The 20,450-nt window shown below is 36.2% G+C and overlaps 1 protein-coding gene across 8 annotated transcripts in view; it reads left to right on the top strand.

Moving 5' to 3' along the window:
• RAP1GDS1 (Rap1 GTPase-GDP dissociation stimulator 1) overlaps positions 1-20,450 on the top strand; it is a 149,673-nt gene that overhangs the window by 117,805 nt on the left and 11,418 nt on the right. For 7 of the 8 annotated variants that reach the window (XM_006049505.4, XM_044946195.2, XM_044946190.2 and 4 more), the window contains 7 exons: positions 111-236; positions 13,174-13,317; positions 13,783-13,914; positions 15,075-15,209; positions 16,423-16,548; positions 17,284-17,423; positions 19,333-19,459. In XM_006049505.4, coding sequence (XP_006049567.1) covers positions 111-236; positions 13,174-13,317; positions 13,783-13,914; positions 15,075-15,209; positions 16,423-16,548; positions 17,284-17,423; positions 19,333-19,459 — 930 coding nt within the window. The remainder of the gene's footprint in view (positions 1-110; positions 237-13,173; positions 13,318-13,782; positions 13,915-15,074; positions 15,210-16,422; positions 16,549-17,283; positions 17,424-19,332; positions 19,460-20,450) is intronic. The other variant, XM_044946191.2, reaches the window with a different exon arrangement.

The following is a 20,450-nucleotide window of genomic DNA, read 5'->3' as shown; positions in this document are numbered from 1 at the left end:
TTGCATTTATCAGTAATGATACAAAATGACCAAGCATTGAAAGTAATAGAAAAAAATTTCTGTGCTTAATTTTGTTTTTTTACTTTAAATTTTCCTCTTATTTTTTACAGAGTCAAGTAAAGAACAGTTTGCCAGCACAAACATTGCTGAAGAGCTGGTGAAACTCTTCAAGAAACAAATAGAACATGATAAGAGGGAAATGGTTTTTGAAGTTCTTGCTCCATTGGCAGAAAATGGTGAGAAAATAAATGCACCCCTTGATTTCTGATCATGTAGGCTTTTTCCATTTTTTCTAATATTATTTAATTGCCAGCTATTTAACTCAAATTCCTTTCTTTTATTAATGATGCGATATAAGTTTTATTTTGGATATCTCTAACTTCAGCCACATTATCTATCTCATAAGTATAAGTATATTGGCCAAAACTATTTTCCAAATTTCTTTGATTTTAAAATCTTGGGAAAGGCGGTTCTGTAGGTTACACATTCTTATGCCAGTCTGGAAAAGGCAGCTGAGAGGCTCTACTCCACTTACATACCCTTGCAGGGCAAAGGCCATAAAAGTTGGAGCACCCAGCCTACCAACGGTGTGGACACTGAGGATGAGGCTCTAGCGTGAGAGGTTGGAGGCGGTGAAGAGGCAAGAGGGAATGAGGAGGGCCTTTAAAAGAGGCATGTCAGGGACAGTGTGAAGTATACCACATTAATGTATAAAGTAGTCTTTATACCAGTTAGCAAAGAATCTTAAGGGATACACTCTAGGAATAAGAGGGAACCAGAGGAAACAAACCATCCCATAATAATTTTTCAAATACAGTGTCTAGCACATAATCAGAGAGGACGTGAGGAGATAAGACATTGTAAGCAAGAATCAGCACAAAGAACAGGCAACAAATACCCAGATACTGGAATTATTAGACGTTGACTCAAAACAGGTATGCTTATTATGTTCAAAGAGTTAAAAACAAACTTGAAAATTTTAGATAGAAACTAGAAACTATAAAAAGTAGAATAGCTGATTTGAAAAGGGAATAATTGGAAATTCCTGAATTGAGAAATACAACAAAAATTAACCTAATAGATGACTTTGATGGCAGATTAAATATAGTTAAATTAGAGAACCAGTGAACTGGAAGACAGAATGGAAGGAAATCCAGAATGAAATCCAGAGAAAGAAAAGGACCAATATACATAAAAGAGAATAAGAGGGAAAGGGACTCATATACATTTTTTGGAGTCCCAGAAAGAAGGGAGATGGGAGGGTAGAAGTTTGAAGAGATTTTGGCAGAGCACTTGTCAAAAATTACGAAAGATATCAAGGATTTAAGAACCCCAATAATTTTAAAACATTCAAAGAAATATACATTTAGATATGTCATATTGAAATTGAAAAAAAAAATATATATATATATATAAAAGGACAGAATTTTAAAATTAGCCAGGAGAAAAATAGATTACCTCAAAAGAGGCAAAAGTTTGACTGCTAACTTCTTGACAGTCTCAAAGAAAGCCAGATGACAGACATGTTCTGTGTGCTGAAAGAAAATAAATACAACCTAAAATTCTAATCCCACCGTAACTAACTATCAGAACTGAAAGCAAATGAAGATGTTTTCAGATTAGAAACTGTGAAAGTTCACCACCAACATATTCTCACTAAAAGGAAATTATAAAGGATTTTTGTAGATAAAAGGAAAATGCTGCTGCTACTGCTAAGTCACTTCAGTCGTGTCCGACTCTGTGCGACCCCATAGACGGCAGCCCACCAGGCTCCGCCATCCCTGGGATTCTCCAGGCAAGAACACTGGAGTGGGTTGCCATTTCCTTCTCCAATGCGTGAAAGTGAAAAGTGAAAGGGAAGTCGTTCAGTCGTGTCCGGCTCTTAGCAACCCCATGGACTGCAGCCTACCAGGCTCCTCCATCCATGGGATTTTCCAGGCAACAGTACTGGAGTGGGGTGCCACTGCCTTCTCCAAAAGGAAAATGATTCCCCCCCAAAAAGTAAACTGAGTCCAGAAAGAAGGTGCAGGGGAGGAAAAAGAAGCCAAAAAAAAAAAAAAAAGGCAGTAAATATGTATGTAAATCTCATGAATGTTGAATATACAAAAGATTAAAAATAATTCATTGTGAAATTTAAAGTGTGTGTGTGTATATATATATGTATATATATTTTATATACCACAAAATGGAGGAGGCAGGAGGAGAAGGGGACGACATAGGATGAGATGGTTGGATGTCATCACCGACTTGATGGACATGAGTTTGAGCAAGCTCTGGGAATTGGTGATGGACAGGGACGCAAAGAGTCAGACACGACTGAGCAACTGAACTGAACCACAAAATGAGTGTATAAATCTGGAGGGACATAAAAGTGAAGAGTTCCAAGACACTTGTATTATCTGGAAGAAACTACCATTAGATTCTGATTAATGATTCCAAATTTTAAGGTGAACTAGAATAATTTTTAAAACCAAATGCAACTAATGGAAAGATTTATGGAAAGAATTTTTTTAAATACAGCATCAACTAACAGAAGAACAGAAAGCAAAGGGAACATGGAACAGGAGGTAAAAATAGGGATGAAAAGATATACTAGATTTATGACACAGTATTTTGGTAATTACATTAAATGTATGTGCCCTAAATGCTTTAGTTAAAATTATGACCAACTGTTAACTGAATTTTTAAAAACCAACTAAACAAGCAATACTTCTTAAGTATGGGGAGATTTAAAGGACTGAAAAAATACACCATTCAAAGTTGAAAAAGGCCGAGATAGTCATATTATCAGTACTATCAGGTAAAATAGACATTACTGTTAAAAAAACTTGCTAGAGATAAAGAAGGTGACGTTATCATGATGAAAGATCCAGTTCACTTGGAAGCTATAAAAATACATATTATCCCAAAAGATTAAAAGCAAAAGTATTCAGAACCATGAGGACAACTACACATCCACAAATATCATAGGGCAAATAGACTTCTAAAAAATAATAGTATAGAAAATGTGGACAACAAGATTATGAAAATTGATTTAATGGACATACTTGGAACCCTGCACCTTGCTTCAGAGCCCTTGCAAGTACATATGAAACATTAAAATGTGTATACTTCTCATGGAAAAAATTTTAACAAAGAATTGCCATTTTAGAGTATGTTAGAGTTTTTTTTTCCCCCTAATAATGAAAAATGAGAATGAAAACACTATCTCAAATCTTTTATGATGCATGTAAAGCCATACTTAAAGCAATCTTTTTTTTCGCTTTAAAAGTATATAATGGAAAATGAAAAAAGCTAAAATCAATAAGCTCAGTTTTAATCTCAGGAATTAGTGAAGAAAAACATAAATGAAACCCAGAGAAAGTAGAAGGAAGGAAACACAAAGAACTGAAATTAAGGAGATAGAAAATATGTAACACAATATAAGCATATACTTGCCAATGTTGAGTCTGAAAAGATGTCATAGAATTGGTAAATCCCTAGTAAGATTAATCAGGAAAAAAAAAAAGAGGGAAGGTACAAATAACCAGAATCAAGAAAATAGATCTCATTACAGATATTACAGATACTAGAAGAATGTTATAAAAATTTGATGCCCATACATTTTCAAGTATGGGTGACACAAGAATAGAAAAGTCGAGTAATCTTACCTTAAATTCTTTCAAGGAATAGGAAACGCAGATATGCTCACTCATGTATTTTGTGAAGCTAATAAAATACCATCAAAAACCATAGTAGAATAAAAATTAAAGGCCAGTCTCACCATGAACACAGATCCAAATTCCCATAAACCTTTAGCAAACAATTTCCAATAATATATTTAAAAATTAATCATCATACTAAATTGGATTTATTCTGGAAATGTAGTTTATTATTCTAAATGCAATCAATATATTTAATCACATTAAAACTTAATAAAGGGGAAAATCATATGATCTTCAATTCAGTTGCTCAGTCATGTCTGACTCTTTGTGACCCCATGGACTGCAGCACACCACGTCCCCCTGTCCATCACCAACTCCTGGAGTTTACCCAAACTCATGTCCATTGAGTCGGTGATACCATCCAACCATCTCATCCTCTGTCATCCCCTTCTCCTCTCATCTTCAATCTTTCCCAGCATTAGGGTCTTTTCACATAAGTCAGCTCTTCGCATCAGGTGGCCAAAGTATTAGAGTTTCAGCTTCAACATCAGTCCTTCCAGTGAATATTCAGGACTGATCTCCTTTAGGATGGACTGGTTGGATCTCCTTGCAGTTCAAGGGACTCTCAAGAGTCTTATCCAATACTACAGTTTAAAAGCATCAATTCTTCGACACTCAGCTTTCTTTATAGTTCAACTCTCACATCTGTACATGACTACTAGAAAAACCATAGCCTTGACTAGACAGACCTTTGTTGGCAAAGTAATGTCTTTGCTTTTTAATATGCTGTCTAGGTTGGTCATAACCTTCCTTCCAAGGAGTAAGCGTCTTTTAATTTCATGGCTGCAGTCACCATCTACAGTGATTTTGGAGCCCCAAAAAATAAAGTCTGACACTTTTTCCCCATCTATTTGCCATGAAGTGATGGGACCTGATGCCATGATCTTCGTTTTCTGAATGTTGAGCTTTAAGCCAACTTTTTCACTCTCCTCTTTCACTTTCATCAAGAGGCTTTTTAGTTCCTCTTCATTTTCTGCCATAAGGGTGGTGTCATCTGCATATCTGAGGTTACTGATATTTCTCCCAGCAATCTTGATTCTAGCTTGTGCTTCTTCCAGCCCAGCATTTCTCATGATGTACTCTGCATAAAAGTTAAATAAGCAGGGTGACAATATACAGCCTTGGCGTACTCCTTTTCCTATTTAGAACCAGTCTGTTTTTCCATGTGCAGTTCTAACTGTTGCTTCCTGACCTGCATACAGATTTCTCAAGAGGCAGGTCAGGTGGTCTGGTATTCCCATCTCTTTCAGAATTTTCCACAGTTTATTGTGATCCACACAGTCAAAGGCTTTGGCATAGTCAATAAAGCAGAAATAGATATTTTCTTGAACTCTCTTGCTTTTTTGATGATCCAGCAGATGTTGGCAATTTGATCTCTGGTTCCTCTGCCTTTTCTAAAACCAGCTTGAACATCTGGAAGGTCACAGTTCATGTATTGTTGAAGCCTGGCTTGGAGAATTTTGAGCATTACTTTACTAGTGTGTGAGATGAGTGCAATTGTATGATCTTATCATCCAGAAAAATCATTTCATAAGATTAAGCATCCGTATATGGTTTTTAAAAACTTCAGAAACCGTTACTAGAAGAGAGTGAAGAGAATATATAACCCGAATTCTATAGAAAACTTCATACTCAGTGGTAAAACAAAAAGCATTCCTTCTAAAGTTGGGAATGAGAAAGGTCATCCCCATTTTTATTTCTTATTGTATTGTAGAAACTATCCAGTGCTATATAAAAAAGAAATAAAAGATATTGGAAGGAAATAAGCTATCATTTTTCATAGATGATATGATTACATCCAGAATACAAAAGAATAGGTTAATCTTGAAAATTAGAATTTGGGTTGCTAGCCAAAACAAAAAAAAAAATCTGAAAACCCAAAGCATTGTATTTTTACATACCAGCAAAAACAGAAAATACATTTTAAAAATACATTGTTTACTATAGTATAAAAAACAAAATATTTAAGGGAATTCCTTGGTATTCCAATGGTTAGGACTCTGTGCTTTCACTGCTGGGAGCCCTGAATTTGATCCCTGGTCTGGGAGCTAAGACCCTGCAAGCTGAGTGGCTTTAAAAAAAAAAAAAAGAGAGAAGTACTTCAGAATAGATTAATAAAAGATGTCTAAGATCTCTGGCAGAAAAGTGTAGAAAATCATTAAGAGAAACTAAGATCTAAATAAACAGAAAGCTATATGTATTCTGTAATGATGTTATATCGCCCCATACTGATCTGAAGACTTAACTGCAGTTCTCATCAAAATCCCAAAGACCAGGAATAGCCAAGATAATGTGAACAAGATCAAGGGAGCAGAACTGGTTTTACTTCATAACAATAAAATATTGTTTACTTCATAACAATCAGAATGAAACAAGTAAAACTCTATTGTATTTAAAAGCAATGTAGTATTGGTTCAAAGATGGACAGGAAGACCGGTGGAACAGGATAACCCAGAAACAAATGGATGCATTAGTAGATGTCTGTTTTACTAAGAAAAAAAGGTACCACTATGGAGCTATATGGAAAGGACAGTTTGTTAAATAAATGGTGCTGCTAAGTCACTTCAGTCGTGTCCGACTCTGTGCGACCCCATACACGTCAGCCCACCAGGCTCCCCCGTCCCTGGGATTCTCCAGGTAAGAACACTGGAGTGGGTTGCCATTTCCTTCTCCAATGCATGAAAGTTAAAAGTGAAAGTGAACTCGCTCAGTCTTGTCCCACTCTTAGCAACCCCATGGACTGCAACCTTCCAGGCTCCTCTGTCCATGGGATTTTCCAGGCAAAAGTACTGAAGTGGGGTGCCATTGCCTTCTCTGTTAAATGGTGCTAGAAATGTACAAAATACAATTGGAGACACACATACAATCCCACTTTTTACTATTTTAAAAATTTCATTTCAGATACATTATTGAACGTAAAAGTTGAAATAAGAAAGTTTGTCTTAAAACATGAGATAGGAGAATATCATCACAGGCTTGAATACAGAAAATTTTCTTATGTCACAAAAAGCTTAACTAAAAGGAAAAAATGATAAATTTGGTTATTTTAAAAATAAAAATTTGAGAAAAGCATGACAGTAGATGAGCTGATATTTACAACACATGTAACCAGCAGAAGGCTGATGTGTACAAAATGTAGAAAAACATGCCCAAATCATTAAGAAACATGTAGAAAATTCAGTGGTGAAAATGTGCAAATGATTTGAGAAGGCCCTTGACAAAAGATAAAATCCAAGTAGCTAATGAACACGTGAAAATACGCTGAACTCATTAAAAATTAGGGAATGCAATATAAAACCACAATAAAATACCACTCTGTACTCACTGGGAAAAATGGTATTACCAAGTGTTGACGACGTGTGGAACAGTGAAACTCATTAAATGCTGATGGGACTATAAATTGGTACAATTTGGAGAACAGTATCTATGGAGTTAGAGATGCGTGTTCCCAGTGATCCAGAAATACTGCTGTTAGGTGTATACCCAGAAACGTGTTCGTGTACACCAGGAGCCATTCCGGGAATGTCCATAACAGCATTGTTTATAATAATGAAATATTTAAACAACTTGGATCCACTAACAGTAGAATAACATGGAATATCCATATTATGGAAAAATACACAGTTACAGAAAGGAATGAAGATCAGATCAGATCAGTGGCTCAGTCGTGACCGACTCTTTGCGACCCCATGAATCGCAGCACGCCAGGCCTCCCTGTCCATCACCAACTCCCAGAGTTCACTGAGACTCACGTCCATTGAGTCAGTGATGCCATCCAGCCATCTCATCCTCTTGTCGTCCCCTTCTCCTCTTGCCCCCAATCCCTCCCAGCATCAGAGTCTTTTCCAGTGAGTCAACTCTTCGCATGAGGTGGCCAAAGTACTGGAGTTTCAGCTTTAGCATCATTCCTTCCAAAGAACACCCAGGACTGATCTCCTTCAGAATGGACTGTTTGGATCTCCTCGCAGTCCAAGGGACTCTCAAGAGTCTCCTCCAACACCACAGTTCAAAAGCATCAATTCTTCGGTGCTCAGCCTTCTTTACAGTCCAACTCTCACATCCATACATGACCACAGGAAAAACCATAGCCTTGACTAGATGGACCTTTGTTGGCAACATAATGTCTCTGCTTTTGAATATGCTATCTAAGTTGGTCATAACTTTCCTTCCAAGGAGTAAGCGTCTTTTAATTTCATGGCTGCAGTCACCATCTGTAGTGATTTTGGAGCCTAGAAAACAAAGTCTGACACTGTTTCCCCATCTATTTCCCGTTAAGTGATGGGACTGGATGCCATGATCTTCGTTTTCTGAATGTTGAGCTTTAAGCCAACTTTTTCACTCTCCACTTTCACTTTCATCAAGAGGCTCTTTAGTTCCTCTTCACTTTCTGCCATGAGGGTGGTGTCATCTGCATATCTGAGGTTATTGATATTTCTCCCGGCAATCTTGATTCCAGCTTATGTTTCTTCCAGTCCAGCGTTTCTCATGATGTACTCTGCATAGAAGTTAAATAAGCAGGGTGACAACATACAGCCTTGATGTACTCCTTTTCCTATTTGGAACCAGTCTGTTGTTCCATGTCCAGTTCTAACTGTTGCTTCCTGACCTGCATACAAATTTCTCAAGAGGCAGGTCAGGTGGTCTGGGATTCCCATCTCATTCAGAATTTTCCACAGTTTAATGTGATCCACACAGTCAAAGGCTTTAGCATAGTCAATAAAGCAGAAATAGATGTTTTTCTGGAACTCTCTTGCTTTTTCCATGATCCAGCGGATGTTGGCAATTTGATCTCTGGTTCCTCTGCCTTTTCTAAAACCAGCTTGAACATCTGGAAGTTCACGGTTCACATATTGCTGACACCTGGCTTGGAGAATTTTGAGCATTACTACTAGCGTGTGAGATGAGGGCAATTGTGCGGTAGTTTGAGCATTCTTTGGCATTGCCTTTCTTTGGGATTGGAATGAAAACTGACCTTTTCCAGTCCTGTGGCCACTGCTGAGTTTTCCAAATTTGCTGGCATAGTGAGTGCAGCACTTTCACAGCATCATCTTTCAGGATTTGGAATAGCTCAACTGGAATTCCATCACCTCCACTAGCTTTGTTCGTAGTGATGCTTTCTAAGGCCCACTTGACTTCACATTCCAGGATGTCTGGCTCTAGGTCAGTGATTACACCATCGTGATTATCTGGGTCGTGAAGATCTTTTTTGTACAGTTCTTCTGTGTATTCTTGCCATCTCTTCTTAATATCTTCTGCTTCTGTTATGTCCATACCATTTCTGTCCTTTATCGAGCCCATCTTTGCATGAAATGTTCCTTTGGTATCTCTGATTTTCTTGAAGAGATCCCTAGTCTTTCCCATTCTGTTTTCCTCTATTTCTTTGCATTGATCGCTGAAGAAGCGATCTTTCTTATCTCTTCTTGCTATTCTTTGGAACTCTGCATTCAGATGTTTATATCTTTCCTTTTCTCCTTTGCTTTTTGCTTCTCTTCTTTTCACAGCTATTTGTAAGGCCTCCCCAGACAGCCATTTTGCTTTTTTGCATTTCTTTTCCATGGGGATGGTCTTGATCCCTGTCTCCTGTACAATGTCACGAACCTCATTCCATAGTTCATCAGGCACTCTATCTATCAGATCTAGGCCCTTAAATGTATTTCTCACTTCCACTGTATAATCATAAGGGATTTGATTTAGGTCATACCTGAATGGTCTAGTGGTTTTCCCTACTCTCTTCAATTTAAGTCTGAACTTGGCAATAAGGAGTTCATGGTCTGAGCCACAGTCAGCTCCTGGTCTTGTTTTTGCTGACTGTATAGAGCTTCTCCATCTTTGGCTGCAAAGAATATAATCAATCTGATTTTGGAGTTGACCATCTGGTGATGTCCATGTATAGAGTCTTCTCTTGTGTTGTTGGAACAGGGTGTTTGTTATGACCAGTGCATTTTCTTGGCAAAACTCTATTAGTCTTTGCCCTGCTTCATTTCGTATTCCAAGGCCAAATTTGCCTGTTACTCCAGGTGTTTCTTGACTTCCTACTTTTGCATTCCAGTCCCCTATAATGAAAAGGACATCTTTTTTGGGTGTTAGTTCTAAAAGGTCTTGTAGGTCTTCATAGAACCATTCAATTTCAGCTTCTTCAGCGTTACTGGTTGGGGCATAGACTTGGATCACTGCGATATTGAATGGTTTGCCTTGGAAACGAACAGAGATCATTCTGTCGTTTTTGAGATTGCATCCAAGTACTGCATTTCAGACTCTTTTGTTGACCATGATGGCCACTCCATTTCTTCTGAGGGATTCCTGCCCGCAGTAGTAGATATAATGGTCATCTGAGTTAAATTCACCCATTCCAGTCCATTTCAGTTTGCTGATTCCTAGAATGTCGACATTCACTCTTGCCATCTCTTGTTTGACCACTTCCAATTTGCCTTGATTCATGGACCTGACATTCCAGGTTCCTATGCAATACTGCTCTTTACAGCATCGGACCTTGCTTCTATCACCAGTCACATCCACAGCTGGGTATTCTTTTTGCTTTGGCTCCATCCCTTCATTCTTTCTGGAGTTATTTCTCCACTGATCTCCAGTAGCATATTGGGCACCTACTGACCTGGGGAGTTTCTCTTTCAGTATCCTATCATTTTGCCTTTTCGTACTGTTCATGGGGTTCTCAAGGCAAGATTACTGAAGTGGTTTGCCATTCCCTTCTCCAGTGGACCACATTCTGTCAGATCTCTCCACCATGACCCACCCATCTTGGATTGCCCTATGGGCAATAGTGTAGATGAGCCCTATAAACATATTAAAAAGCCAGCACTGAAAAATATATGATTCCATTTATGTGAAGTTTCAAAAAAAGCTAAAATTAAGCTATAGTTTTTTAGGAATGATTATTTGGTGAAACTGTAGAAGTATGGATAAGTATGGATATGTATGGATATGGTTACCTTTAAAAATCAGGGTAGGGATTTGAAAGGGATGGATATGTGACAGGAAGAAGTCACAGGGGTTTCTCGAGTTGTTGGTAATGGATTTATTGATTTAGGTGATAGTTCTGTGGTTATTTAATGTATTTAATAATAATAGTTGATTAAGTGTAACGTAAGGGCTTCCTTGATAGCTCAGTTGGTAAGAATCCACCTGCAATGCAGAAGACAACCCTGGTTCGATTCCTGGGTCGGAAAGATCCGCTGCAGAAGGGATAGGCTACCCACTCCAGTATTCTTGGGCTTTCCTTGTGGCTCAGCTGGTGAAGAATCCATCTGCAATGTGGGAGACCTGGCTTTGATCCCTAGGTTGGGAAGATCCCCTAGAGAAGGGAAAGGCTACCCACTCCAGTATTCTGGCCTAGAGAATTCTGTGGACTGTATAGTCCATGGGGTCACAAAGAGTCAGACACAGCTGAGCAACTTTCACACTTAAGCATAACGTATATTTATGCTCTTTGTTGAATTTGTGGGATTTTTCCACCACTTAGAAAAGATTTTTAAATATACATTCATAAAGATATACACATGCATATATATATAAACCATGATACATAAATGGTAGTGATATAAGTAGATGTCCTTGGGCAGAATGGTACTGATAAAAGTGTGCTAGGCTGTCTTCTTTGGCAGCATGCCTTGCTAATCCTTTTTAATAAGGCATTTTAAGCATCCCATATATATATATGTGATTACAGTTAAACTGTGAGAAGAAAGATCTCATAGTTTAACCTTAGCACATGTTATGTTTTCTGCGTGCCTTAGATCTTATGGGAGAAATTTATTTTTCATCTCATTTGGTGGTTTGGCCAAATAGGAAATTTTCATTCTGACCTTCAGGTAGTTTTATGCCAGAGAACGACCTGTAATCTTCCTTGTAGTATTTCATAATAACTGTTTTTATTTATTTGTTTTGTTCTCCACTATCTTCACTTGTGTTTTATAACTGTGACGTGGACTGAATGATAACTTTGAACATTTGTGTCTGGACCATCCTTAGCATATCATCCTTGGTTTTCCTTGTATGCAAAGGAGAGTGATTCCAACATTTAAACTGGGATTTCTATAATTCAAGGTTTTTTGTATTTTTTAAGGCTTTTTCGTCATGGCTTTCAGTTCTAGTCACCACATATTTCTAGTTCTGTCATTCTGTAACCAAGGAAACGCCCTACTTTCAGCATGGCACAGCGCAAGTATACCTTTAAAAAAAAAATTCCAGGTTGAATATTCTGTGTATTCTGAAATAATATGCCAAAGAAGATCAGTGGTCCTAGTGATAGGGAAAAAAGGGCCAAATTTTTACACATTAAAATGGTCTGAAAGAAAAAGTCTTAAGTTTGGAAAAAAAAAAAAGGTCTGTTTCTCCCAAATAACAAGCTTACACTATAGATATAGCCCTTGCTATAGATATATGCATATACAGCTTAGAGAAACTGAAGACTAAAATAAAATCCAACTAAAAAATAAAATTTAAGTTTGAAAATATATGTGTAGCTAATGTATTTCTAAGGTCAGTTGATCAACATTTATCTTAAGGAGTATCAAATATACCCAAAATACTTAAGTAGACCAATTTAGGTTAACACACAAGGATGAATGAAGTATATACAATATCTGCTGAATTGGGGGAGACAGATATGAATGTGAATATAAAATCTTCAGTGAAATATGTTCTATAATGAAAGAATATTTAAGATATTAGTATAAACAATATTGATTCCATAGACAAATATAGTTTGCTATGAAGATAGTGTTTTAAAATACAATTTGGATGTAAAATCTGTCTAAAATTCCTTAGTTATCCATCAAAAAATTTCAAAGTTATTTTTCTTTCCACTTTTATTATGAAAATTTAAGAACCTATTCAAACGTAGAGCAACTATAATATAATGAACCACGTTCCCATCACTTGAGGAAGCTTCAAATTAATGAAGACCTGAAGCTCTTTTTTAAAACATGACTTTTCAAAGTTCAGAAAGTTACAAATTAACTGCCCTAGAAAAATAACAGTGTACAAATGTGAATTCAAATATGCATACTTTGTGATATACTTTGAAATTTACTAATACCTCTTTTCAGTATCTTGGTATTCAAACTCCATTAGTGGATATATTTTAACTATATCATCTGTGTATGTTTTATCTTAAACAGTGTGGGATATTTTATAGTGTTGCCTTTTAAATGTGAGTATAATCTCTAGAATAACAGTAGATACTACTTGCCTTCAGAGCTGAGAATCAATTTGTTTAGGTGCTGCCAGACATTGTAAAAAGTGACATAATATCAAATGGAAAGATGAAATAAAGCTCTTGTGTATTTAAGCTGCACTGTCTGATACTTCCTTTTGAAACTCAAATCTTCAAAGGAGTATTATCTAAATCATGTACTTTCTTGGTGTCTTATAATTCTTAACAATAAATTGCTTATACCAGAACTCTTATTTCATCTTAAATTTTGGTTATTTTGTTCACATTATTCTTTAGATGCTATTAAACTACAGCTCGTTGAATCAGGCCTGGTAGAATGTCTACTGGAGATTGTTCAGCAGAAAGTGGATAGTGACAAAGAGGAGGATATTGCTGAGCTCAAAACTGCTTCGGATCTAATGGTTTTATTACTTCTTGGAGGTGAGTTGTAATTTATGCCAATAAAAGAACATGACTGTCAGATTTTTTAAAATGTATTATCTCTTTTATAAATACTTCATTAGGCATTTTCTCTCATTTTCCTGTCACATTTAATCTTGTTGACGTGATGATTTTGAAACACATCATAAAGAGAACTAGAGATAATGAACCTGGACAGGCGGAGTCTTTACTATCTTACAACAGTATTTAAAGAACTGTCATTTAGAAGAGACAGCTATGATGCCAAAGGTCTAAAAGCTAGATGGCTGCTTGGGATTTAGAATAGAAAAATTCTAAACCCTTTTGTCCAGTCTCTACTGAAAGTTTATTATAAAAAGAGCTATTACTTCTCCCTTTATGAATTGTGGATTGTGAAGTATATGATTTCCCAGTTGGGTATTCAGTTAAGAATATGGATGTGTCACTCCTAAGTATTTCCCTTGAATCTGTTTCATTTATCTCTAGATGAATCCATGCAGAAATTGTTTGAAGGAGGAAAAGGTAATGTGTTTCAAAGGGTACTATCTTGGATTCCATCAAATAACCACCAGCTACAGCTTGCTGGAGCATTGGCAATTGCAAATTTTGCCAGAAATGGTAAGCATATTAGTTCATTCTTATTCTATATTTTAGAATTATGCTTTGCCATAACATGTACTAAACCTAGAACCGTTCAGAAGTGTATGCAGAATCTGTGTGTACTACTACCTTAGTTTTTCAGAAATATGAAATACTAATAGCGGCTTGCCCAACAAATTACATGTTTTATGCACTTCAACTAAGAGCTGATAGTTTAAAGATAATGAACAGTGACTTAGAAGTCCTTCTTTTTGAATACTCTACACTTCAGAGATGAATACTTTAGTCCTATGCTAATATACTTCTGATCTAGAAGGATCTGCTCTTTGGATTTAGATTTTATTTTGGATTTAATAATCTGAGTATTCATTATTGTGCCTCAGTTTATACTCTTATGTGTACAAAACTTAAGTGTGGGTGATCTACTGGTTTAGGCTGGAATATTTACTTAAATAATACTTCAGAAGCACCAGGCCTTCGTGTATATTTCTGAAGTCTGATACTTCTGCTGTTCATTCTAGAAACTTATTCTTATACTGTGTCTAGGAAATATGAGTTACTTTTATTTTTAATTTGATTTTATTTGAATCTTAACTCTTGTTATAGCGTGTTTTAATAATGACTTATTCCATTTTTCCTTCTTTTTGGGGACCATCATTAGCTCCTTAATGATGAAAATAAGACTTGCAAAATATTGATAATTCATGAAGCTAAATGGGGGTTAAATAGTAATTCATTATAATATTCTGTTTTATAAATGTTTAAGAAATTCTTCTTTAAAAATAATTTAAATATCAACCATGATAACAAAATGTAGAGTACTGTTACTGTAACATTGGCAGAACACTGGCATACTACATTATAAATGGAAACAATCGGGGGACATGATAAGCACGTGGTTTCTACTTACTCATCTTCTGACATACTGTCAGGATCTCAGCTAGAGATTTTTGGGGCCAATTTTAAAAATTTTATCTATTTTAAGAATCTTAGAATCAGACTTCTCACTCAGTAAACAAACAAAAATCTCATAAATCTAATGTGAGAAAGAGATGGAATTCATTTTATTTTTCTGTTGCTTCATTTTCCTTAATGTAGATAATGGGCTGGCATGAGTATTACAAAATATTTATAAATATTTGTAAAGACAGGAAAAAATGTTCTCTGTTGTTATTTAGATGGAAATTGTATCCATATGGTAGACAATGGAATTGTAGAAAAACTTATGGATTTATTGGACAGACACGTAGAAGACGGAAACGTAACTGTTCAGCATGCAGCACTAAGTGCCCTCAGAAACCTAGCCATCCCAGGTAAGTCTTAAGAATGGGAGCCAACTGTGTAAGAGAGAAAATCTATTGTTTTGGAAAGATATTTACTTTATGTGGTTTGTGGACCTACCCTGACCAAGAAAAGAAAACTTCATAGTCTTCAGATTGCTTACATTTTTCTTACTCATAAATGGAGATTATATGTTAAAGACATTTTCTGAAACTACACAAGCACAATCTTCCTTTTTCAGATTATTCAAATATTCTATTACGTTTTGTGAACTCCCAGATTTTCATCATACTGTATAGTTAAGATTTTTAAAGCATCTTCAGTTGAGGTAAGGTAATGATATCAATTCATAGAATCCCCTAAAGATGACTTTTAAGAATTTTTTTTCCCTGCAAGCAGACGTGAAATGTTTTCCTTTTGAACTTTTTGTATTGGGCTACTGCCAATTAGCAGTGTTATGCTGGTTTCAGGTGAACAGGAAAGGGACTCAGCCATACATATACATGTAGCCATTCTCCCCCAAAACCCGCTCACATCCAAGCTGCCACATAACATTGAGCAGAGTTCCACGTGCTGTACAGTAGGTCCTTGTTGGTTATCCATTTTAAATATAACAGTGGGTACAGACATACAGGTTTTTTTTTTAACTAGCCTTAATGTGCCTTTTTGGATTACTAGTCTTTCAAAATAACATTATCATGGGAAATAATACAGGATATAGTTAAAACTATCCTGTTATTCTACTTTCTAATGTTAAATTTCTGGTTAGGTAAAAATAGTGTAACATATGAAAATGCAATCAATATAAAATAAATTTGTTTCATGTAGCAGATTAAGACTGCTTATTAATGTCTGTAATATCTATATTAACACACTTGGGTCAAGGATAGAGACATTAAAAAGAGACATTTATTAAAGTTGAGGAATCATGCTTTTTGTAAATATGAAGGCAACATTGTCAGATTTCCTTTACAAATTATTAGTTTTTTTTATTAGATTTTAAAAGCCAGTAAATGTGATTTTGTATGTTGTGCTTCTGTAGACAGAGGATATTTATCCCCCAGACCTCTCATTCCCAATCCCATTCTTAAAGTTAATAGAAAAGTAATACAACTGTTTTTAGGTAGAAGAATGTAACATGGAGCCTTAAAGCTAATAAGACACTCAAAAATTATATTGAATGATTATCATCAAAAATGCTAACATAATTTTAGCCAGTCTCTCTCTTTTTCTCTCTCTCTGTAGTTGTAAATAAAGCAAAGATGTTATCAGCTGGAGTCACGGAGGCAGTTTTGAAATTCCTTAAATCTGAAATGCCGCCGGTTCAGTTCAAACTCTTGGGAACATTAAGAATGTTAATAGATGCGCAAGGTAAGAGAAATTCTTTCCTAAGGTGTATGTTTTGTATGAAAAAGGGCCTGTTTTTAGCTTTCAGAATTAATGTAATCATAGAGATAAGTAGCAAATAAAAGGCAAAAGAGATTGGTTTTAGATCCCCATTAATTAATTTCCATGGTTGTTATAATTGACTTTAAATGGAAATTATATTGCACTTCTCTTCATTTGTAGGTATAATCTAGGTTTTGGATTGATTAACAGTTCTCGGAGGAATTTTTATGTTTTGGCATTTTCTATACTGATTTTACTTTGTCTTCAAAATCATTGTTTCAATACAGACAGACAAAAAATTTTTTAATTTGTTTTACAAACAGGGAGATCATGTTTCTGTTTACAGAAACAGTAATGAAAACTAATCCTTGGAATGAGTTATATGTATTTATTTCTAAATTCTAAACTTTTTGTATATTGATTCCGTAGAGTACTGCTGAAAACTCTTTGGTACAGTTTTCCAGAGTACTAACAGACTACCAGGCTGAGCCAAAAGAGTATAAAGTTATTTCATTTTTTATATAAAAGTCCATAATTTTATATAAAAAATCTCAATAATCCATTAGATACAGAGTATTTTGTAGTTCTTATTTAACAAAATTGTTGTGTTCTGGTTTTTAGACCTGTAATTTTCCTTTACACTCTTAAATCTTTAGCTGTTTTAGTTGATGGCCTTTTAGTGATTCATTCCTTTGTGGTTTGCCTTCTTTCCTATAGCAGAAGCTGCTGAACAACTGGGAAAAAATGTTAAATTAGTGGAACGTTTGGTGGAGTGGTGTGAAGCCAAAGATCATGCTGGTGTGATGGGAGAGTCAAACAGACTACTCTCTGCCCTCATACGACACAGTAAATCAAAAGTAAGTCTGAGGAAACCATTCATTTATTTATGAAACAGATTAAAAGAAGATGGCAAGAAAAAAATCTTAAAGGTACCCCTTGTCTTGAGTAAATCTCCTTCATATAAATAATTGACTTCACGACAGTAGCTATTCCAGCTGGTTGGTCACAGGAATGTTCCTCCCCATCACATGTTATCTCTTGGTATCTTTCCCTGGAGCAAAAACAGCTGGTAACTTGGCCCTTCCTACCACCTGTCTCACCTAGAGCAGCCTGAAAGCCCATCCATTTCATTGACACCAGTACAGGACCAAGTGTATCGTTGATGAGATGGAAAGTATTGAGAAAGAATAGCAAAATGAACTCCTGTGGTCCTCCTTTTACCTCTTGTCCATCATAACTGTGCTCTGTCAGGCCCAGAGACAGTCACCAAAGGGGAAGAGAAGTGGGCATTAAGATGAATTATGTGCCAGCTTGATTCTGTAGAGAATTAAGGCGCTCCCAAAGGATTTTAAGCAGCAGGGTGCCATTATTTGGTTTTCCTAGAAAGATGACTCTATGGCTTATTTACTAGGAGCAAGGAAAACAAAGCTATTTCTAAAATATACATGAGTGATGATGAAGGGCCAAACTAAGGATTTGGGTTGAGTAATTTGAAATTGCTGCTATTCGACCATTTTGACACAAAGAAATAAATAGCATATAGTTCAGCCTAATAGAAGCAGTGAGGATGGAAAAGAAGAGAAGGATTTGAGAACAATGTGGGTGGAAGAATTGATAGAATTCAACATTGGGGTCAAAGGAGAAGGTTTTAGAGATAATTCCATGTTTGGGGCTTAGGACCAGGTGGGGTCATCATGTCATTCATCAAAATGAGACTGTGGGAAGAACTGACATTCCAACTAACTTGCTTATTCCCAAATCACTCTTCTGTCCTTTTTGGAATCTTTGCCCTAATTCTTTGCTCCATTCCATGAGGTCTCTTACCAGTGGTTTCGTTTAGGCAAACCATAATTCTGTTAACTAGATTAAATCAGACAGACATGTTTTGGCATCTGAATCTGGAACTCTCAAATAAATTCCTGTTACATGCGGCGGTTAGGCCAACAAAGACTTGAGTTTGAAGGCAACAAAACCCTAAGTGAGATGAAGACAAAAGTGAGTACTGGAAGTAAGTGTAGCCATTTCTTTTCGTCTAGCCTTTGCTGCATACTTTTATGTGTGCTTTTCATGTAATAACTTTGTATAACAAAAACCTGTGAGATATACACTTACATTATCTCAAGTGAAATCTCTGAGATGCAGAGAGCTTTTGTAATTTGCTCAAAGTCAGTGAGATTTATTGAGTCTGGAGCCCACTGCCACTGGAAAGGACAGAGTTGTAGTTACGATGAGAAATGAGGGAGACAGAATTTTGGTTTAAGTTCTCCTCAAGTCCTGTTGTATGTAATCTTTGTCAGATACAGCAAAGGTTCTAAGACTACATGGATACATGCATACATACATACATAAAAAGCTTCATCACCTGGTTCATCTGGAAAGCAGCCACCTGGTATTATATTAATAATAAAACTTTGAAAGGAGGAACTTTTTATTATTATTATTCCGAGATGTATTCTGTTTTGTTGATCTCATGGTAGGTGAACATTTGGTCAGTGGCACTTTTGTTTGTTAGCTTCTGGAACTCTCTTCCTTGATATGAACTGCAGTGGTCTTTTTTGCTTAGGTAATTTAAGTTGTCATCTTTTGATGAATTTATTTAAAGCTAAAAGCCTTTTCCTTCTCTTCTGTGAAGAAAAAAAATTATGGTTAAATGTAATGATTCATAGGGACACTGTCAGAAAACCACTCAACAGTGAATTGACTGATTGTAATGCAGTTTATGTTTAAAATTAAAGTTTATAATTTCATGATACTTATTTATTGTAGGATGTAATTAAAACCATTGTACAAAGTGGTGGCATCAAGCATCTAGTTACCATGGCAACTAGTGAACATGTAATAATGCAGAATGAAGCCCTTGTTGCTTTGGCACTAATAGCAGCTTTAGAATTGGGTAAGTACCCCAGTGACAAACTTATTTTCTCCTATTTTTATCTTGGATGAAAGGAAGCACAGGAGTGGAATAGAAGTCAGACAAAACCTTTGACTAGAAGCATTTTGCCAGTGTGTGTCTATACTATATCTGAGTATATGGAAAATCATACTCTATAGACTGTCACCATAGATGTCCCTTTTGGTTGTCCTTTTGGTAACATTTTTAAGGCAATGCTTTAATGTTAGTTTGACTCTTAGATGATATCTCAAATTTCAGGCACTTAGGGAATTTCAGCAGGCCTCATGGAAAAATGAAACAAGATTTTGAATACAGTAGCAAGCTTAGAGTTTGCTACTCTTCCAGCCACTGAGATTCTCTTCTGTCTATGCTGCTGATTCTGTCTCTTGCTGGTCGCCTGTCACCATGGTTTCTGTTGCTTTATAGCATCACCTTCATTCTAAATTTCCACCTTTTAAGTCACTCTTCTGTGTATGTACACTCAGAATTCCCCCAAAGCAGAGTCTAAATGCTTCAGTTAGTCTCTTCGTGGCAGTATCCCTGTTATTCAGAATTCTTCAGGAAAAGCTCACTCATAGACAAATAGTTTATGGGAGGCAACTTTGTGTCAGGAACCAAGCTCTGATACATAGTTAGCTGGAGACAATGGAAGTCACATGGCCTGAGGTAAGACCTGAGGCTGCCTTACACAAAGGAGGCCTGTAGACTTAGTAGACATGTCCTGTTCCATTCACAGATACTCGGGTAAATACTGTTAACTGATCACTTCAGTTCTAAATGGTGACTTATGTCCATAACTCTCACTGTGGGGAATTCTCACTCTCACCAACCATTATCCCAGGAAGGAGAAGCCAAAAGATAAAAATGGTATATCTTCCTCTAGTGTCAGATTTACTCAGATTTCAGGTATGAGAGATTTGAATTTTTTGTCCTCTTAACAGGTTATAAACTTTAAAACCATTTTTTTAAAAAAATCATAGGATGTAAAAGT

This window comes from Bubalus bubalis, chromosome 7 (assembly GCF_019923935.1).
Source record: "Bubalus bubalis isolate 160015118507 breed Murrah chromosome 7, NDDB_SH_1, whole genome shotgun sequence".
Classification (NCBI taxonomy): Eukaryota; Metazoa; Chordata; class Mammalia; order Artiodactyla; family Bovidae; genus Bubalus; species Bubalus bubalis.
This window is presented reverse-complemented; position numbering and strand designations above follow the sequence as displayed.